This window comes from Amblyraja radiata, chromosome 25, assembly GCF_010909765.2.
Source record: "Amblyraja radiata isolate CabotCenter1 chromosome 25, sAmbRad1.1.pri, whole genome shotgun sequence".
Classification (NCBI taxonomy): domain Eukaryota; kingdom Metazoa; phylum Chordata; class Chondrichthyes; order Rajiformes; family Rajidae; genus Amblyraja; species Amblyraja radiata.
In genome coordinates this window covers 36138261-36157282 of record NC_045980.1, presented here as the reverse complement: position 1 = coordinate 36157282, position 19022 = coordinate 36138261, and the positions used below count along the sequence as shown (strand labels likewise).

At 44.5% G+C, this 19022-nt stretch overlaps 2 protein-coding genes across 11 annotated transcripts in view; both read right to left on the bottom strand.

The window, feature by feature from the left end:
- pitpnm2 (phosphatidylinositol transfer protein membrane associated 2) overlaps positions 1-15699 on the bottom strand; it is a 148633-nt gene extending 132934 nt beyond the window's left edge. For 2 of the 6 annotated variants that reach the window (XR_004415752.1, XM_033043902.1), the window contains exon 1: positions 15436-15654. The gene's annotated coding sequence lies outside the window, so the exon portion shown is untranslated. Of the gene's footprint in view, positions 1-15435 lie in introns of all 6 variants that reach the window. The other 4 variants (XR_004415754.1, XM_033043903.1, XR_004415753.1 and 1 more) reach the window with 3 other exon arrangements.
- Positions 15700-17046: 1347 nt separating this feature from the next.
- mphosph9 (M-phase phosphoprotein 9) overlaps positions 17047-19022 on the bottom strand; it is a 36499-nt gene continuing 34523 nt past the window's right edge. For all 5 annotated transcript variants that reach the window (XM_033043900.1, XM_033043898.1, XM_033043897.1 and 2 more), the window contains one exon: positions 17047-17906. In XM_033043900.1, coding sequence (XP_032899791.1) covers positions 17805-17906 — 102 coding nt within the window. In that variant the 3' untranslated portion in view covers positions 17047-17804. The remainder of the gene's footprint in view (positions 17907-19022) is intronic.

Here is a 19022-nt window from a genome sequence, read left to right as displayed (position 1 = left end):
GTATTTGCATCATAAACAAAAACATTTCAAAAATTTAAAGTCATTTATTTTGAATAATATTATTCGTTCTAATATGCGTTGCTCAGTGAAAATTCCATTTCTCAAGCCAACTAGTTTTCGTAACGTGAAAATGCAAAGGCCAAAACAAAAATTCACTCCAGTTCACTCATCCTCGATTCAAAAGCAGACGGTCACAGTTCATATTCCTCAGTGGACTTCACTGAAACCCACCATACAACTTTTACTCGCCAATAATGACATTTGAACTATAAGCAAATAACAATAATGCAAAGCATAAGTAACGTGCAGATTAAGACATGAAAACCCCTTTTAGCTGAATAAAGATCAATGTAACGCAAGTTAAGAAATATGGGAACTTACTTAATTACGGGCTAATAATGGGAAAAAAGCATACTCAAATTCTGGAAAAACACTCCAATACCAACAATAAAAATGTGGATTTCAAACATGTGCGAAACATTACACCTGGAAGAGATGAGACTCCTCCTAGCAGGCAAAGCAGACCACTTCCAAAAGACGTGGTCTGCATTTATGGAACTATTACAAGCATAAGGTGCAATAGTAATTTAAAAAATAAATGGTACCAGGATCTGGTATCGGGGGGGTAAAAAAAAACCAAGGTTGGTATATCCTTTTTTGCGGAGTTTTGTGTTATAATAGAGCGATTGTTTCTCCTTTTTTTTCTTTTCTTTCTAGGGTCTATTTCCTTTCTTTACTTCCTTCTCTAACTTCTTCTCTAAGGGGCTTTCTTTTCCCAACACTTTCCTGCACCTTCACGACTGCTCATTTTCCTTAAAGCTCGAAAAATGAAGTGGTACAACAAATGTAATAAGATATATGTGATGTGTATTACTGTAATTTACTGTACTTCTAATAAAAATAAAAATAAAAAAAGAAGTATGGGGTCCTGGTATCCCATTACACATTTCAGCGATTATAACACAATGTCCTCTGCAGCTTTGCATCGTGTACAGTATACTCTGATCAATATGTTGCAGAGGAAGCAGAATCTAATATGTTGATACCTAAAGTAGACATCGCTCCAACATTGTCTATCCACCATCATCTTTGCTACCGACCGCGCACACACACACAAACACGTCGCGAAGGTGGGGGCCAGGGACAGCGGAGGAGCGCTGTCTGCACGATGAAGAGGAAGGTAAACGGCTGCCACAGAGCACGGTAAGTCCTTTAGAGAGTGCGGGAGGGAGGGAGGGAGAGAAGGGGAGAGAAGGGGAGAGAGAAGGGGAGAGAGAAGGGGGAGAGAGAAGGGGAGAGAGAAGGGGGGAGAGAAGGGGAGAGAGAAGGGGGGAGAGAAGGGGGGAGAGAAGGGGGGAGAGAAGGGGGGAGAGAAGGGGGGAGAGAAGGGGGAGAGAAGGGGGGAGAGAAGGGGGAGAGAAGGGGGGAGAGAAGGGGGGAGAGAAGGACAGAGAAGGGGGAGAGAAGGGGAAGAGAAGGGGGAGAGAAGGGGGAGAATGGGAGAGGGGGGAGAGAAGGACAGAGAAGGGGGGAGGGAAGGGGGAGAGAAGGGGAAGAGAAGGGGAAGAGAAGGGGAGAGAGAAGGGGAGAGAGAAGGGGAGAGGGAAGGGAGAGAGAAGGGGAGAGAGAAGGGGGAGAGAGAAGGGGAAGAGAAGGGGAAGAGGAAGGGGAAGAGAAGGGGGAAGAGGAAGGGGAAGAGAAGGGGAGAGAGAAGGGGGGAGACAATGGGGGGCGAGAAGGGGGGAGAAGGTGAGAGAGAAGGGGGGAGAGAAGGGGAGAAGGAGTGGAGACAGTTTTAAGAAGTTTAATAAAGTTAGCGGGCATTTTACATTCCGGCGGATCTTCTAGGTGCTGAAAACCAAAGATCCTGCTGAAAGCTCCAATGAGCCAATCAAAATGGCCGGTCGGCGAAGGAGATTGCCTTCGACTGCCTGTAAGTAAATAGCAACCCCACTCCACTGGCTTCGACCAAACGGCAACCTATTTTTAGTTGTGGCCAGTTTTGTTTTTTTTGAAATAATCGCAGGAAATTAAAAGAAGCCTCGACTACGCTGAAACCAATTTCCACCATTAGGGAGAGTGACCAAAACTTCCGGGAACCTCACGGAAACCTTGGGTGGGGCGCAAGGTCTCTAGAGGTTTCCGTTCAGGTTTCCTAAGTGGGACGGGGCTTTAGTAATTAGTGCTGGAAACTTCACTATCACCCTTTTAAAACATGGGGGGGGGGGGGACACACACACACAATGAGGCCTGGCATCTAGGACAGGGGTCGGCAACCTATGGCACACGGGCCGGATCCGCCCCTTAACCCGAAATAATCCGGCCAGCAGGCGTATTTTCTTTCAATTCGTTTTCACGACCTGCGAACTGCAGCCAGTCCCGGGGCATGCAGGCGAGCTGACCTGGGCGCTACAGCCAGTCCCGGGCGGTTTTGCTGCAACATGTTTCACAAAACATGGGGGGGATTGTACCCCACCTCTCAAAACCCTCCCAGTGATTTGAATTTAAAAAAAGGTGAGCTCATGAGTAAGTTGCATGCAACATAAACATTGGCAGAATTGCAGATACTGAGGACAGTTGGTAAAGGAGAGATCCTTTGGAAACTTGTGTGGAGAAATACGATACGATAGAACTTTATTTATCCCAGGAGGGAAATTGATCTGCCAACAGTCATAAATACACAAAATACATGAAACATGAAATTAAAGTGCCGAGTGGAAAGGCTTGGGGGGGATGTGCAGAGATTTGGGAGTGGGGGGGGGGGGGGGGGGGGGGGGGGGGGGACCTACGACAGAAGGTGGAGGAGTTGTACAGTTTGATAGCCACAGGGAAGAAAGATCTCCTGTGGCATTCTGCGCTGCATCTTGGTGGAACCAGTCTGTTGCTGAAGGTGCTCCTTAGGTTGATCTGTGTGTCATGGAGGGTGTGAGCTGTATTGTTCAAGATGCTCCGCAGTTTGAGGAGCATCCTCCCCTCCGAGACAGTTGTACAGAGCCCTAGTGAGACCACACCTGGAGTATTGTGTGCAGCTTTGGTCCCCTAATTTGACGAAGGGCATTCTTGCTATTGAGAGAGTGCAGCGTAGGTTCGCAAGGTTAATTCCCGGGATGGCGGGGACTGTCATATGCTGAGAGAATGAAGCAGCTGGGCTTGTACACTCTGGAGTTTAGAAGGATGAGAGGATATCTTATTGAAACATATAAGATTGTTAAGGGTTTGGACTCGCTGGAGGCAGGAAACATGTTCCCGATGTTGGGGGAGTCCAGAACCAGGGGACATAGTTTAAGAATAAGGGGTAAGCCATTTAGAACGGAGATGAGGAAATGCTTTTTCCTCACAGAGAGTTGTGTGTGTGTGGAATTCTCTGGATACGTTCAAGAGAGAGCTGGATAGGGCTCTTAAAGATAGATAGTGGAGTCAGGGGATATGGGGAGAAGGCAGGAACGTGGTACTGATGGGGGATGATCAGCCATGATTACATTGAATGGCGGTGCTGGCTCGAAGGGCCGAATAGCCTACTCCTGCACCTATTGTCTATTGTCTATTCATCCAACTCCGCTCCAGGACGGAGCCAGCCTTCCTGATGAGATTGTTCATCCTACTGACGTCCGTGGCCTTCGCCCTGCTGACCCAGCACATGGCAGCGAAGAAGATGGCACTAGCTACCACCGATTGGTAGAACATCTGCAGCATCTTACTGATCGCAGGATAACATTTAATCTAACATGCAAAGTGATGCATTTTGGAAGGTCAATGCAAGCAGATGAAAGGATGTTCTGACAATGGCCTCAGAGACCTGCAGATTAAAGGGGTCAATAGGGGCTATTATACAAGTGTGTCATTGTTTTCCCTGTCAAGGCATACACAAAGACACATCAGGAAATGATGCATTGTTTGCCACTTATGGGCACCCATGGCGAGTAATTACAGTGAATGTTGAATATGATGTGCAAGCATCCTCTGTGTGCTAATGATGGAGGGAATGAGTGTTTCCTATTGTTAAACGGGTACCAAGCAAGCGATCTGTGGGTTATTATAGCCACAATGCTGCCTGGTCCCTTGGCCTTTCATGTATCTAGGGCTCAGCCATGATTGATAGCATGGGTGAGCGAATCAAACTGAAGACCAGGAAGAACATATGGTGGATTATCCATTCCGCACTGGCTGAACACACATGGACATGTGGATGTTTCCACTAGTGCGAGAGCCTAGAACCAGAGGTCATAGCCTCACAATTAAAGGATGTTCATTTTGGAAGTGTTAATCCTGGCCAGATTAGAGAGGCTAGGACTCTAAATGGGGTAAAAGCTTCAGGGCTGCTGGGGAGATTTGGTCAATTTGAAAGTGCTCTCTGTGGAACTGGAACTGGGACAAGCTGCAGAGTGGTGCCAGTTTGTCTAGAGCCTAGATCCAAGCTGTAGGAAAAGAATAAGAACATCTGCAGACCCTGTCAATTAGGTGCAAAATGCATAGAATGGAATGGATGGCTGCAAACCAGACATACACCATGTAAATAATTGTAAATAATGTTGCAGAGTTTCACTTTGCCGAATGTTGATTGGATGAGGTATTGAGCCTTGTCTGGTTTTCTTGCAGATCAGGGTAAATGTTGCCATGTTTGCTTCCCTGAGAAGCCGTTTGAATACAATGTATGAACTGCTGTATTATTGGGTTAGGGAAATGTCTGTTCTGTATGGGGTTAATCGATATCTGTAATTGGATTGTAAAGAGACCACCCCATGTGGTTGGCCCTTCAAGGTCCAGGGACCTATAAAAATCCGCTGCCACGAGGTCCCGCGTCGCTATTCTGGGAGAGCGCTTGGGACTGCGTGACCTTCTGGAGTGTCTCTGTTTGCGCGAGGCCTAGAGGGCTTGATCAGGCAGATACGAGGATCGAACCTGCGGTGGGATAGGTACAGTACAGTAATTGTGGTTTGTCAAAATAAAGATTAGTTGATTAAGTGCTTGCTTCAGTGGTTTTGACTGAAACTAGACTGGGGGGAAGCTTAGAACGAGCAATTTACAGAAGGAGATGAGGAGGAATTTCTTTAGTCATAGGGTGGTGAATCTATGGAATTCATAGCCAAGGCCAAGTCAATGGGTATTTTTAAGGCAGAGATATAAGATTTGTACGGGAAGTAGGGAGGTAGTCTGAAGAAAGATCTCGACCCGAAACGTCACCTATTCCTTCTCTCCATAGATGCTGCCGTCGCCCGCGGAGTTCCTCCTGCATTTTGTCTCCCTTAGATTTGTACGGTTGTCAGCGGTTATGGAAGAAGGCAGGTGGAATGGGGTAAGATGGAAGGAAGAATCAGCCACGTTTGAAATGGCAGAGTAGACTAGATGGGGCCAAATGGCCTAATTCTGTCCTATCACGTAATGACCTTATGACATAGATGACCTTCCGGTCTCTTCCACTATGAGGTAGTTTTAATTTTTTATATTGACATTTTCAGGATCTGGGCATTGCTAGCAGGACATTTACTCTCCATCGTTGAATGCCCTTAAGACAGTGAGCCACTTTCTTGAACCGCTGAAGTATTTCTGTTGAAAATATTCCAACAGTGCTATTTGATAGGAAGTTTTGAGTGTCATCCAGCATCAATGAAGAATTGGTAAAATACTTCCAACTCAGCACTAGTGCAAGACTTGTTGGAGAATCTGGTCTAGCCATGCACTTGCTGACCTTGTCCATGGTGACAGAGGTTAGGAGTTTGGGAGGGATACTCTCAGGTTTGTTTCTCATTGTTATTAGTCCCAATCAAGCAGGCTTTAGTGTGGTGTCAAGCTTCTTGAGAGTTGTTGACTCTGCACTGCTCCAGGCAGTTTGAGAAGTGCTCTATCACACTCTGACTTGTACCTTGGTCCTTTGGACATTTGTAGGGAGAGTTGTGAATGCCTTACTGTCGGAAAGCCAGCCTCTGACACGCCATAGTGGCCACTCCAGTGAGTTAGTGGTAATTCTCAATGGTGATGCCATTGTCAGCAATGAATGTCAATGGTAGGTGGTGGCTTGCTATTTAGTTGCCCAGGTCTGAATGTGGTTCAGTTATTGCTGCATTCAGAATGGGCTGCTTCATCTGCTGAGTTCTAAATGGAAATGATTATCAGCAAACATTCCCACTTCTGACCTAACAATATGATAGGAATAGTCACAGTGAACAGAAACAGGCCCTTCAGCACAACACGTCCATGCCAACCAAGATGCCCATGATGAAGGGGTTGAAGATTATCTAGATAATGCCTTTAGTAATTCTGCAAGTGACCTTGATTGACCTCTAACAACCACAACCATCTACCTTTGTGAAAGGTGTGACTCGAGTCTTTGGACTGATTCCCTTCATCCACCGCCATTCACAGCCAGATGTGGCAGGACCTCAAATTCTGAACAGTGAACTTGTTTAATCATTTTATCCTTTAAGTTGGAACCTGTGCATATGAACACCATTCAAGATGAATGAAGCAAATGTGTACAACAGAGAACTTACAGACAATCACGGCCCATATTGTTTCAACACTACCTGGCATCATTCATGTTAACAGTTGTTGAGAGCTCTATCTAACCAACACTTTCAGAGGGCAACAAGCATTTGGAAAAACCCATTAATGCTTATTACATAGACCGCATAAGCATGGAGATTTATTTTCATCACTCTATAAAAATAAGAACAAATATTAAAGGTCCCTTGAGACTACAGATTACTTTTAATTCTATATACCAGAAGTTAACACATCCATTTCCTTTGCAAAGTAATCATAAGCTTAGTTGAAATGAACCTGTTATTATAGTTAGAACAAGACGACATTTAAACCTGATCAGTTATATATGCTCGATGACGAGACAATTGACTCACTAAATAGTTCAGGAGAGCTAACCAATCAAGTGACAAAATGTCAAGAAGGGCATAATCGTGTTATGAATGTAGGGCTAAATAACGGTGGCGCAGCCAGTAGATTTGCTGCCTTACAGCGAATGCAGCGTCGGAGATCCGGGGTGCTGTCTGTACGGAGTTTTGTACGTTCTCCCCTTGACCTGCGTGAGTTTCCTCTGAGATCTTCGGTTCCTCCCACACTCCAAAGACGTACAGGTTGTAGGTTAATGGCTTAGTAAATGTAAAATTGTCCCTAGTGCGTGTAGGATAGTGTTAGTGTGCGGGGAGAGCGCTGGTCGGCACGAACTCGATGGGCCGAAGGGCCTGTTTCCGCGCTGTATCTCTAAACTAAAACTAAATCCAAAACCAGCAACAAGGCACGTGCACAACTACTAGCTCAGTGCGCATTCTGGATGTTTTGAGATGCCCATCATTTAATGTACAAATTAGTTTTTGGATCCTTTTTATACATAAACATGTACAATGCATGCAACAGAGATAACTGAGACGTACAGAGGTTTTTATCAAGATGACAGGCAATCCAACAAAGCTTAATTCCCAATTATCATGAAGATAATGGGAGTTAAGGCACTGCAAGAGTTGATAATCTTAGGCTTCATCTGCATGTGCCACACGTGAGGCTGCTAAGGAAGATAAGAGCCCACGGTATCAAAGGGCAGATACTAGCATGGATAGCAGGTTGGCTGGATGACCAGAAGGCCCACAGAGGGGGCTTTTTCTAGTTGGATGCCAGTGACTAGCGGAGTTCCGCAAGGCTTGGTGCCAAGGTCGCCTGCTCTTCATGTTGTATATTAATGATTTGGACGAGGGGATTAAGGCTTTGTGGCCAAGTTTGCAGATGATATGAAAATAGGTGGAGGGGCAGGTAGTGTAGAGAAAGCAGGGACTGTGCACAAGGACTTGGACAGGTTGGGAGAGTGGGTAGAGAAGTGGCAGATGGAATATAACGTAGCAAAGTGTAGAGTCATGCATTTTGGTAGTAGAAATAAAGGCGTAGATTTTTTTCTAAATGGGAAGAGAGTCCAGAAATCGGAGGTGCAAAGGGACTTGTGAGTGCTGGTGCAGGATTCCCAAAAAGTTAATCTGCAAGTCAAATCGGTAGTAAAGAAAGCAAACTAAATACTAGCACTTATTTCGAGTGGGCTTGCACACAAAAACAGGAATGTAATGCTGAGGCTCTATAAGGCGCTGGTCAGGCTGCATTTGGAATATTGTGAACAATTTTGGGCACCGTATCTGAGGAAGTATGTGCTGGCTCTGGAGAGGGTCCAGAGGAGGTTTACAAGAATGATCCCAGGAATTAGTAGGTTAACTTATGACGAACGTTTGACGGCACAGGGCCTCTCTTCCCTCGAGTTTAGAAGAATGAGGGGGGACCTTATTGAAATATACAGAATAGTGAAAGGCTCGGATAGATAGAGTAGATGTGGAGAGGATGTTTCCACTAGTGGAGAGTCTAGGACTAGGGATCAAAGCCTCAGAATTAAATGTTCTTTAAGAAAGAGATGAGGAGGAATTTCTTTAGTCATAGTGTGGTGAATCTGTGGAATTCTTTGCCACTGAAGGCTGTGGAGGCTGTCAGTGGCTATAATTAAGGCCAGGGAATAGATCGAGTCTTGATCAGTAAGGGTGTCAGAGGATATGGAGGGAAGGCCAGGAGAATGGGGATAGGAGGGAGAGATAGATCAGCATGATTGAATGGCAGTAGACTTGATGGGTCCGAATGGACTATGTCTACTCCGATCACTTATGATCCTATGTTCTAGTTATGCTATTCAAGAATACATCATGAACTTTGTGTACTTTCCACTGGTTTACAACTTGCATTGGATAACATTTTTCAGTTATGTGTCCCAAGGCAGTTCATGTGAATGTAATCAGGACATTTCTTTAGTCCAGTGTCAATAAACAAGATTGGTTTATTCGTATAACGCAAGAAATCATGGATTTGTCAAAGGTTCATTCGGGAGAAGGAAAAAAGCAAACGCAACTCTGTATAAACTGTGTATAAGTTGTTACTATTCTACCAATGAATTAATCTAGAACTCTGTCAACTCAATAGCTTCCTTTCTTGTTCTGCTGTTCACACACGACTTACACAGTCTCAGTTCTAGCTCAGTTCATTAATCTGCAAATATTGAGATGTTCAAAAAGTTAAGAGATTTTATTATTTCATTTAATCCTTAATGTGTTTGCTACTGGAATAAGAAAATATTACTTGAATTTGAAACATTTCTTATCTTTATTCATAATTTATGTGGTAAAAATATATTTAATCTGAGGCAGGCAGCGACTGTATAGGTGTGATCTGGCTGATGCTTTAACTACAGGCAGTGCGAATGTACCGTTAAGGCAGGGGTCAGCAACCTACGGCACATAACCCAAAGCACCTGCCCGCATGGCGTATTGTTTTAGTGACTAGTAATGTTGTTCTTGGCTTCAGTGGGACCTTGCCCAGAGTTGTCCCAGTGCTCAGGCAAGTTGCTCTCCGGGACGGTTTTGACTGTGATGGTTTTTACATTGTGAAGTTCACTGTGCTTGAGTTATTGATCAGAGTTAACACCGCTCCTGTGGACACGTTCTCACTGTGGAGTTTGTCACAGACGGATTCCACTGCCCTTTGGTCAATAATTGGATCGATCTCCTGAACAGTGCCGCGGATCTACCGGCGTGTGTTCTTTCCTAAACTGAACTCACTGTGGAATGAATCCATTAACAGAGCCACTCTGATGACGGATTCCAAGTTGTCCCTGCCTCCCCTCTGGAACCCTCCGCGTCCCCATTCAAATGCCGAGTTCCCTAGAGCCTGTTTCAACAGTCTGTCTATTTTCAGCTGAGTTAAAATAAAACACAAAGTGACCTGAATGATCACCGCACTTTACTGCCAATGTCCCTACATACTGCCATTGATATAGTTACATTATTATACGCAAGAAGTGAACAAATCCAAATATATCACAGAAAACTGTAATAAGTTCGTTTGTTGAAGTTCTTACCAGGCACACCAATAACTACAATGAGCGTATAACTGTTATCAGTGTTTCAAACTAACTGTTTAAACTAACTAACTAACTAATATGCTTTAAGCCATGTTAGGTCTACCTGAACATAGCCAGGTTAGTTTGAGACACTGGTATAACAGTTATACACTTCGAAGCATAAAGCAATAAAACCAACAAAATCATCATAGTTTTGTACAAATGAACCATAAATACACCTAGTTAATAGTTGTGAAAGCAGTAGTTTCCTACCTCGAAGAAGCAAACTGGAAAATACGGATGAAATGCAGGTCTGTATACACGCAGCAGCTCAGCTGGCGAGAATGTTTATCGCGAAATGACCTATGACCTGGGCAAGCGCAGTTGAAATACCAAACTTGCTTATTATAAAGCTGTTCCATAGTAAAATAAAACAAATTTTATTAATATATATTTTGATTATAGAATTATACAACACAGACCATTAATCCCATTAGTATTTGCCAATGCTTGAACAACTATAAATTCATTCACTGCAATGAACAAATCCTACACCTTTGAAACATTCTAATTATCTCGAGCAATGTGAGCTTAAACTGTTATTTAGGTGAGATTCAAAAACTTCAGTTGCATAATACAAACTTCCATCTCACCAGCCACACACTTTTGAAATGTGGTTACTGTTGTTTTGCAAGCAATTTCACATCGAGGAATACACTTCCAGGAAACTTGAGGAAACCAAAGGCACGTTCCTTCTGGTATTAATTTGCAATCAAAAACAAAGTCACACATGCCATTCTAGTCGATCTTTAGATCATTTGATCAGGATCATTGGTCCAGTGATATTGACTGAGAGAAATTAATTGTTCTTGGCACCTGGAATAATTCCTGCATTCTTCTTTGAATTACGTAGCGCCCTAGGATCCTTTACATGTGAAGATCCAAAACCACAGCTCCTTGACAGTGCAGCACACTCTCGGTGTTGCCCTGGAAGATAAGCTTGGGTTTGGGGCTCTAAAGTGGAGCTTGAAGCCTGCGATCTGCTCAGGTCTGACAATGATATCAAAAATAATCTTTCTATGCTTAAACAATTCTGGAGTGTTCCCATTAAAAAATCAGCAAATGCACATATACAGGTTTTGGCTTCAGAAAGTCTTATTGGAATATGACCATTAGTAGATACCTTTATTCCTGGTTCAAACCTATACGACCCATGGGGAATTAGATAAAAATGGCGATCTGAAAATCGGCAAAGGCAACCCTCCCGCAACTGCGCAGCCACGGCTGACGGGTCCCGTAGCGAAGCCAGAGATCCCCGTTGTGACGCCAGTCAAAATGGCTATCTGAAAATGGCGGCGGGCCCAGCAACCCACCCCAACTGCGCACACGCGGATACCGGGCACGGCAACCCTCCCCCAATTGCGCAGGCTGACGGGGGCCGGCAAGTGGGAGCGCAGTAGTGCCGTTCGCCGGGAGAAGAAGGAGAAAGTAAATTAAAGTTTTTAAAGGGAATTACTTTGTCAAACCAAACAAAACTTGCTACTGCACACTCCCGGCGAATGGTTATTGAGGTGGGCCAAAAATTATTGCGCTATCGTGTACCATTTTGGCTGTATTTCGGAAACATATAAACATACGTACAAGATGAGAGTTTTAGTTATCTATCTTATATATTACTAAAAGTCTGTTCTTGACCGGTTTTGGCCATTTGTGCTGCGATTTTCGAGAGAACGCCGCCACCTACGGCCGTCATTTTTGGCCACCTTGCTCAGAGTGCCCTCCGCCGTATGTGTGCCGAGGATTTTTCCCGTCGATGAAAAATGACAGAGATATTAATGATTTTACAAAATTCCCCATTCTCTCTGCTGCCCCTGCTGGCGGCAGGGGGGAGGGACTATAAAACCAGGAAGTGGTGTGCCTCAATCAGTGTCTGCAAGCTGGAGGAAGGCAGAGGGTCACGTTTCTCTGAGCTGTGAATAACACTGAACACATGTAATTCAAATGTAAGTGTCCTTAGTGGTTCTAAAACGCTTGCAGAATGTGTCTATTGGTTTCTCAAATGTTTGCAAAAAGTGTCTATTTGGTTCTACAATGGCTGGCAGGAATGTGTTTTTTAGGGTTCTAAAGTTTTTTACGGTTCTATCCTCCCTTTCCTCTCCCCCCCCCCCCCCCCCCCACCCCACCCCCCCCCCCCCTCACCCCCCACACCCCCCCCCCCCCCCCCCCCCCCCCCCCCCCCCCCCCCCCCCCCCCCCCCCCCCCCCCTGAATGGCCTAATTTTACTCCTATTCCTTATGACCTTATTGTTGCCATGGTAGCAGATCTGCTGCAGACCCCGCTTATGTTGCTTAAATATTAGCCATAACTAATCCTCCATCATGCCTTTCAATGAAACTCCTCCTAGAGGAATGCAATTCTTTTTACATATTAAATTAAACTGACTGTATAGCTCCTATGGTACCAGGATGATGTGGTTTAGCTCAAGTCATTGAAGGGCCCTAACACCACGGGGATGGCGCTGGATTTTGAAGACAATCCACCATTGACGTTTCTGATTCAGGACTGGCCACATCAAAGTAATCTATTGGCCGTGATGGATTCACAATATTCCATCAATTATTTCCTCATATTAAATATCTTACTGCTTATACGGCCACAAATGTCCAAATATTTTAATAACACCACAGACCAACATAAAACAGAAATGTAACATTAATACATTCATGTTGTCTCCTTATATACAAACTTTCATCAGGAGATATTTAAAGAATTAACATTCATGTGAATTTATCTTCTGACATTAATATTTGGAAGCTTTAGCCAACACAGATGGCTATACCACCATTACTTATGTCCAGGGTTATTGTCCAACCTTCATTCCTTGCCCGAAAACAATAAATCTTCTCAAGTACACAAAGAACAAAACAACCTGTATTCAACAGTGCCAGTGCGTCTATCTAGGGCAGCTCAACATTATTCTAGAGAATAAGCTACATGAATTAGCTAATGGGAACCAACATTGGCTTGATGATAGGAGGCTGTGGTGGAATGTTGTGGTTCTGATTGGAAGTCTATGACCAGTGGTACTGAAGTGATCTTGTTGTTTTGTGACATATTAATGAGTTAGATGTGAGGCAGTTTCTTCCCAGTTGATGAGAGGATGGTTCAGTTGCCTGATTACAGCTGGTCAGAAACTGTCCCCGAATCTGGAGGTGTGCGTTTTCAAACTTCTTTACCTCTTGCCTGATGGGAGAGGGGAGACGAAGGAATGACCAGTGTGAGACAGGTCTTTGCTTATGCTGGCAGCCTTGCCAAGGCATCGTGAAGTGCAGATGAATTATAACAGAGGTAAATAACATTCATTTGTAGAAAACATTTATATTAAACTCGGATGCACTTTGTTACTCAATTTCAAACATCTAATGGATACAGATAAAAAGCTGGAGTAACTCAACAGGACAGGTAGCATCTCTGGAGAGAAGGAATGGGTGAAGTTTCAGGTCAAGACCCTTCTTCAGACTAGTTAGAGATAAGGGAAACGAGAGATATAGATGATGATGTAGCGAGATAAAGAACAAGGAATGAAAGACATGCAAAAAAGTAACGATGATAAAGGAAACAGGCCATTGTTAGCTGTTTGTTGGGTGAAAATGAGAAGCTGGTGCGACTTGGGTGGGGGATGGAGAGAGAGTCCAGTCTATGTTTGGCCTCACCGATGTATGAGAGTCCACATCTTAAACAACGGATACAGTAGATGAGGTTGGAGGAAGTGCAAGTGAACCTCTGCCTAACCTGAAAGGACTAATGAATACAACCTTGCATCAGATGAGGATAATGTTGACGAGAATTGTGTGGGTAGTTTCCTCGGTTAAAAGGACAGGATGGTGGCATTTAGATGGACAAAGGCTGATTAGGGATAGTATTATGATTGGAGTTGTATAAGACGTTGGTGAGGCCGCATTTAGAGTATTGTGTTTAGTTCTGGGCATCATGTTATAGGAAAGATATTGTCAAGCTTGAAAGGGTACAGGGAAGATTTACAAGGATGTTGCCTGGGCTAGAGGGTGTGAGCTATAGGGAGAGGTTGAGTAGGCTGAAACTCTATTCCTTGGGGCACAGGAGGGTGAGGGGTGATCTTATTGAGATGTATAAAATCATGAGAGGAATAGATCGGGTGGATTCACAGAGTTTCTTGCCCAGAGTAGGTGAATCGAGGACCAGAGCACATAGGTTTAGGGTAAAGGGGAAAAGATTTAATAGAAATCTGAGGGGTAACTTTATCGTGGTGGTGGGTGTATGGAACAAGCCGCCAGAGGAGGTAGTTGAGGCTGGGACTATCCCAACATTTAAGAAACAGTTAAGACAGGTACATGGATAGAACAGGTTTGTGGGGGATATGGACGATTGTAGCTGGGACATGTTGGCCGGTGTCGTCAAGTTGGGCCGAAGGGCCTGTTTCCACGTTGTATTACTCTATGAAGAGCGCAGTGGAAACTCTCCATGTGCCTCCGAAATCAAGCAGCCAATTGATTGAACATCCACTATCTTATTCATTGCCACCTCCCACCGACTCAACATGGCTGCAGTATCATCACAAAATGCAAATGCAGCAACTTCCCAGCCAGACCATCAGTCTGAGCCATCAAGAAAGGGCCGCAGACACATGCAAACACCATCGCCGGCAAACAACCCACACGGATGGATGCTAGCTTGAAAACAACGTCATGGCCACTGGATGAATCTAAATCCCGAAACTCGTTTTGCGGGTTCACCGTCACCAGGTTCGCAAACGTTTGGGAGAGGCGATGATGAGGGAGGGGATGGGCAATAAATGCCGGCTTGCCGGGGAAACACCCAAACTGGGGCCAGTGACAGAGAGAGAGAGAGAGAGAGACACAGAGAGAGAGAGAGAGAGAGACACAGAGAGAGAGAGAGAGAGAGAGAGAGAGAGAGACACACAGATAGAGAGAGAGAGAGACAGAGAGAGAGAGACAGGGAGACAGACAGGGAGATAGAGAGAGAGAGACACACACACACACAGAGACAGAGAGACAGAGAGATAGAGAGAGAGAGAGAGAGAGACACACACACACAGAGACAGAGAGAGAGAGAGAGAGAGACAGAGAGAGAGAGAGACAGACAGGGAGACAGACAGGGAGATAGAGAGGGAGACAGGGAGACAAAGAGGCAGAGAGAGCGCCCTGCATCACTGCGAGTGTGGCGGCTGGCAGCACAGCTGGAGCAACCCACATCCTAGTCTAGTCTAGTCTAGTCCATGAGGTGAGCAGAGCAGAGCCCATTAAACGTTTGGATGAAACAAACCCAATGAATTGGACGTTCAGTCCCGCAGCCTCGCGCAGTGCGGCCGCTTGGCCCCGTCTCCTAGCAACCGGGCCCGGGCTGGCGTTTGAAAAACTCGCCGTTGAACGGTGGAGCGGGGCCGGCAGCCCAGGCCGGGCTTACTCACGCCGGCCTCCCCCCCTCACCCCGCCCGCAGGCCGCGAGTGCTCTGGTCCACAGCCGCCGGCGCCGTGTGTACGGTTTCCCGGTCGGGCCCCTCTCACCTCATCTACCGGAGCCGCCCCGCCGCTGTGTCTGCGGCACGACTCACCTTGGCAAGCCGCCGCTGTCATGGTGGCCCTGTCACCAAACTGGTCCGCATCGCACGGTGCCCGGGATGGGCGGTGAGGTGAGGGGGGGGGGGAGAGAGCCGTGGCCAGGCTGCGAGGCGAGGCGCACCGCTCCTCTCCGCACCGTCGCCCCGCTCCGCTCCACTCCAGGCAGGCAGGCAGGCAGCCCACACCGGGCGGGCGATGGCGCTTCCCGTCACCGCAGCGCCACCCGCAGCCCAGGAGACTACAGCGCAGCTCACACTGCAGCACCGGGACCTGGGCGAGTGCAAGCTGAGGATAAGCGGCAGTCAGTCATAGAGTGATTTACAGGCCCTTCGGCCCCACTTGCACACACCGGCCAACATGTCCCAGCTACAGGTACACAAAAATGCTGGAGAAACTCAGCGGGTGCAGCAGCATCTATGGAGCGAAGGAAATAGGCAACGTTTCGGGCCGGAACCCTTCTCCCATGTCCCAGCTGCACTTGTCTCACCTCCCCGCGTTTGGTCCATATCCCTCCAAACCCGTCCTTCTCTCCAGAGATGCTGCCTGTCCTACTGAGTTACTCCAGCATTTTGCGTCCACTATCCATGTACCTGTCTAACAGTTTCTTAAATGGTGAGATAATCCCTGCCTCAACTACCTCTAACTGCAGCTTGTTCCATACACCCACCACCCTTTGTGTGAATCAACAAGATGAGGGGGGAAAATCCAAAGCCTAGTCAAATAAATTTCTTAATTCAATCCTGAATGGCAACAATCTTTTTGTTGTATGAGATTGTGACCTCTGGTTCTAGATACCCAATCAACATCCACACCATCTTCCATGCTTACAAACACCAGTGCATACTCCCCATCAGTCTCTCTCCGAGTAAGTGACAGTCGCTTCCGAGTAAGCATACTGGTGACCTTATCTAGTACAAGATCCATGTGCAGTCTTCCAGGAACAGTCACCCCAGGGTCTCATATAATTCAGTAAGTTATGGGAAATATCTTTGGCAGTGAAGTTTGATCAATAAAATACTTAAATAGCAAATTCTGTATGCTAATTCGATGACTCAACATCTGCTCTTTTACTTCCTGAAGTCCAGGTACCCAAAAGCTCTGCCCACATGAATTCAGTGTTCATGATCAGTATCCTCATTGCACAGGAACTGCTTTCGGTTTCAGGTAATCTGCCAAACCAGGCTTGTATCTTACATTTCCAGAATTTATTTATTTCCTCTTCTGCTTTATTTATACCACCCTCTGCCATACTTCATTCGCCTTTAATATCCTTTTTTGGCTGGCACCACCTCGTGTCTCATTAACTCTCTTCTGGTCTCCACCCCATAACATAACTCTTCCTCTCTCTGTTTCTTTAAAGTTTAAAACTTACTGGTAAAAGGTTAACCTAAAATAGATAATAATCCGTTTCTCAATAAGGTGGTACCCGTATATGTCCAACATGTTTTTAATTCCACCAACTATCTTGATCGGTTGTGCAAAGACCTAGTTGTTGCTGTAGTTACTGTAATATACTGAAGTATATTTCAAATAGCTCAAAAAGATGAGTCACCACAGTTTTAGCATTATCATTTTAATAAACTGCTCACATCACAGTAACTAAAGATCTTTTATATTTTATAAATGGTTTTGGCCAAACTAAAATAAAATCATGAAACCATGTAAAGTTAGTTTGTAAATGTTAGAGAAAGTTGGAGACCAACTAAAGTGCACACTTAGATTCTTCTATAGAATCGATGAAACTTGCTGCCATTACCGACAACAAAGTAAATGAGAGTTTTGTCAATGATACCTTCACTGAATTTTGTGTAACAATTAAACAAGTGTGGCCCATTAGTTTATTCAATACTGAATTTTAATATTTCTTAAAAAAATTAGTTCATAAATTTCAACTTGAAATATAAAATATTAAAATTTCTGACAAACATCCTGTCTGCAAAATAGCTTCTGACAGACACTTTATATTTTAATCTAAATTTTAACAAATAGTATTTACTTTAGATGTTCTGTCTCATTTACAAAAGTACGTATATAATACTTTCCGACCATTACCAAAATATATCTTCTGAGAGTTTTGGTTCCAACCTTTAATAACAAAACAATTGTGAAATATGGACTGCAGTTCCTAAAAAGGCACAATGTTTTACTTTATATACACAACAGAGTGACCTCTGATACATGAATGTATGTTATAAGGCCATCGTTTAGTCATAAGATGATCCAAAATAAACCCGCATTCTGTGAGCGATGACTGTGCATAACTATGTCACATTAGTGCAAGTAAAGATCTGGTCACATAAAAATTGGAAAACAGTTCAGAAATTTGCAGTGGACCGTAAAACATGAAACCGCTTCAGTGTCATTCGGACTGATCCCAGGTCACGAGTGATCTTTTCCAAGCGATCTTCCAAAGCTTCCTGCAAAAAAAGAATAATAATTTGAGTACCTCCGGAGAATAAAGTTTGAATACATGCCAATCTACAGGGAGAGAATGGACAAGTTATGCTTTATGATGACAAAGTTCCCTAAAGAAGCTGGGACAGATAGTTAGGATCTTCAAAATTACTTCAGCCAAGTTAGCCGTCCCAGAAAATATTTTTTTTTGCAAACAGACCTTTAAATGAGCAGGAATTGGACAAAAATTGTTGAAGAAACTCAGCGGGTGAGGCAACATCTATGGAGAGAAGGAATAGGCGACATTTTGGGTCGAGACCCTTCTTCAGACATGAGCAGTGCAGTTTGCAGCACCGTCCCTACAATTTAGACTACAGACTAATGTTTGTATTCTTCAGGAGATCGAGTTGCTGGAAATTTCACAATCGTTTTGAAATATCACAAGCTTAAAAAAAAAATCAGGTACAAAAATACTGTACAAAAATATATTCACCTTGGGAAATAGCACTGACATCTGAAATCCCATTGAATAACTTGGCTATGGTCATTCCATTCTGCTCAGTTTGTAGAAACAGAATTATATAAAATTGAAGAGAGACTATTCAAACCGTCATAATTGTGCCAGTCAAAACTAAAGCTATCAGGTCTGTAACCACTGACAGGACTCTCGCCCTGCGGGCCTTTGTTCAAGTATAATGTGGATTTCTGCACTATCAACCTTTCAGACAACATGTCCCAGACCCCTTTACCATCTCTGGGTGAGAAAAAAAGCCTCATCCCTTCTAATCTTTCCCTGATTTCTGACCACTCTGCTAAAAAGAACACACTACCTAGAGCAGTCATAATTTATGAAATTCAATTAAGTCTTCCCTTCCATGCAAATCACAGCTGATTCCGTTTTTCTTCATAGCTAAAGTTCTCTAGTCCACTATCCATCTCCAGTGCTATCTGTAAATTTGTTACCAGCACTGTTATGATTCTAATGGCACAGGCTAACTTGTGCGGTATTCAATTTTAACATAAACTCATAGTCCAAGCTTCAGCCAATGAAAGAAAGCGTTCCAAATGTCATTCTACCTTATCCACCACAGTGGTGAGTACCAAGTCGCTCTCTCTTTTTTTAAATACATTCATGATTT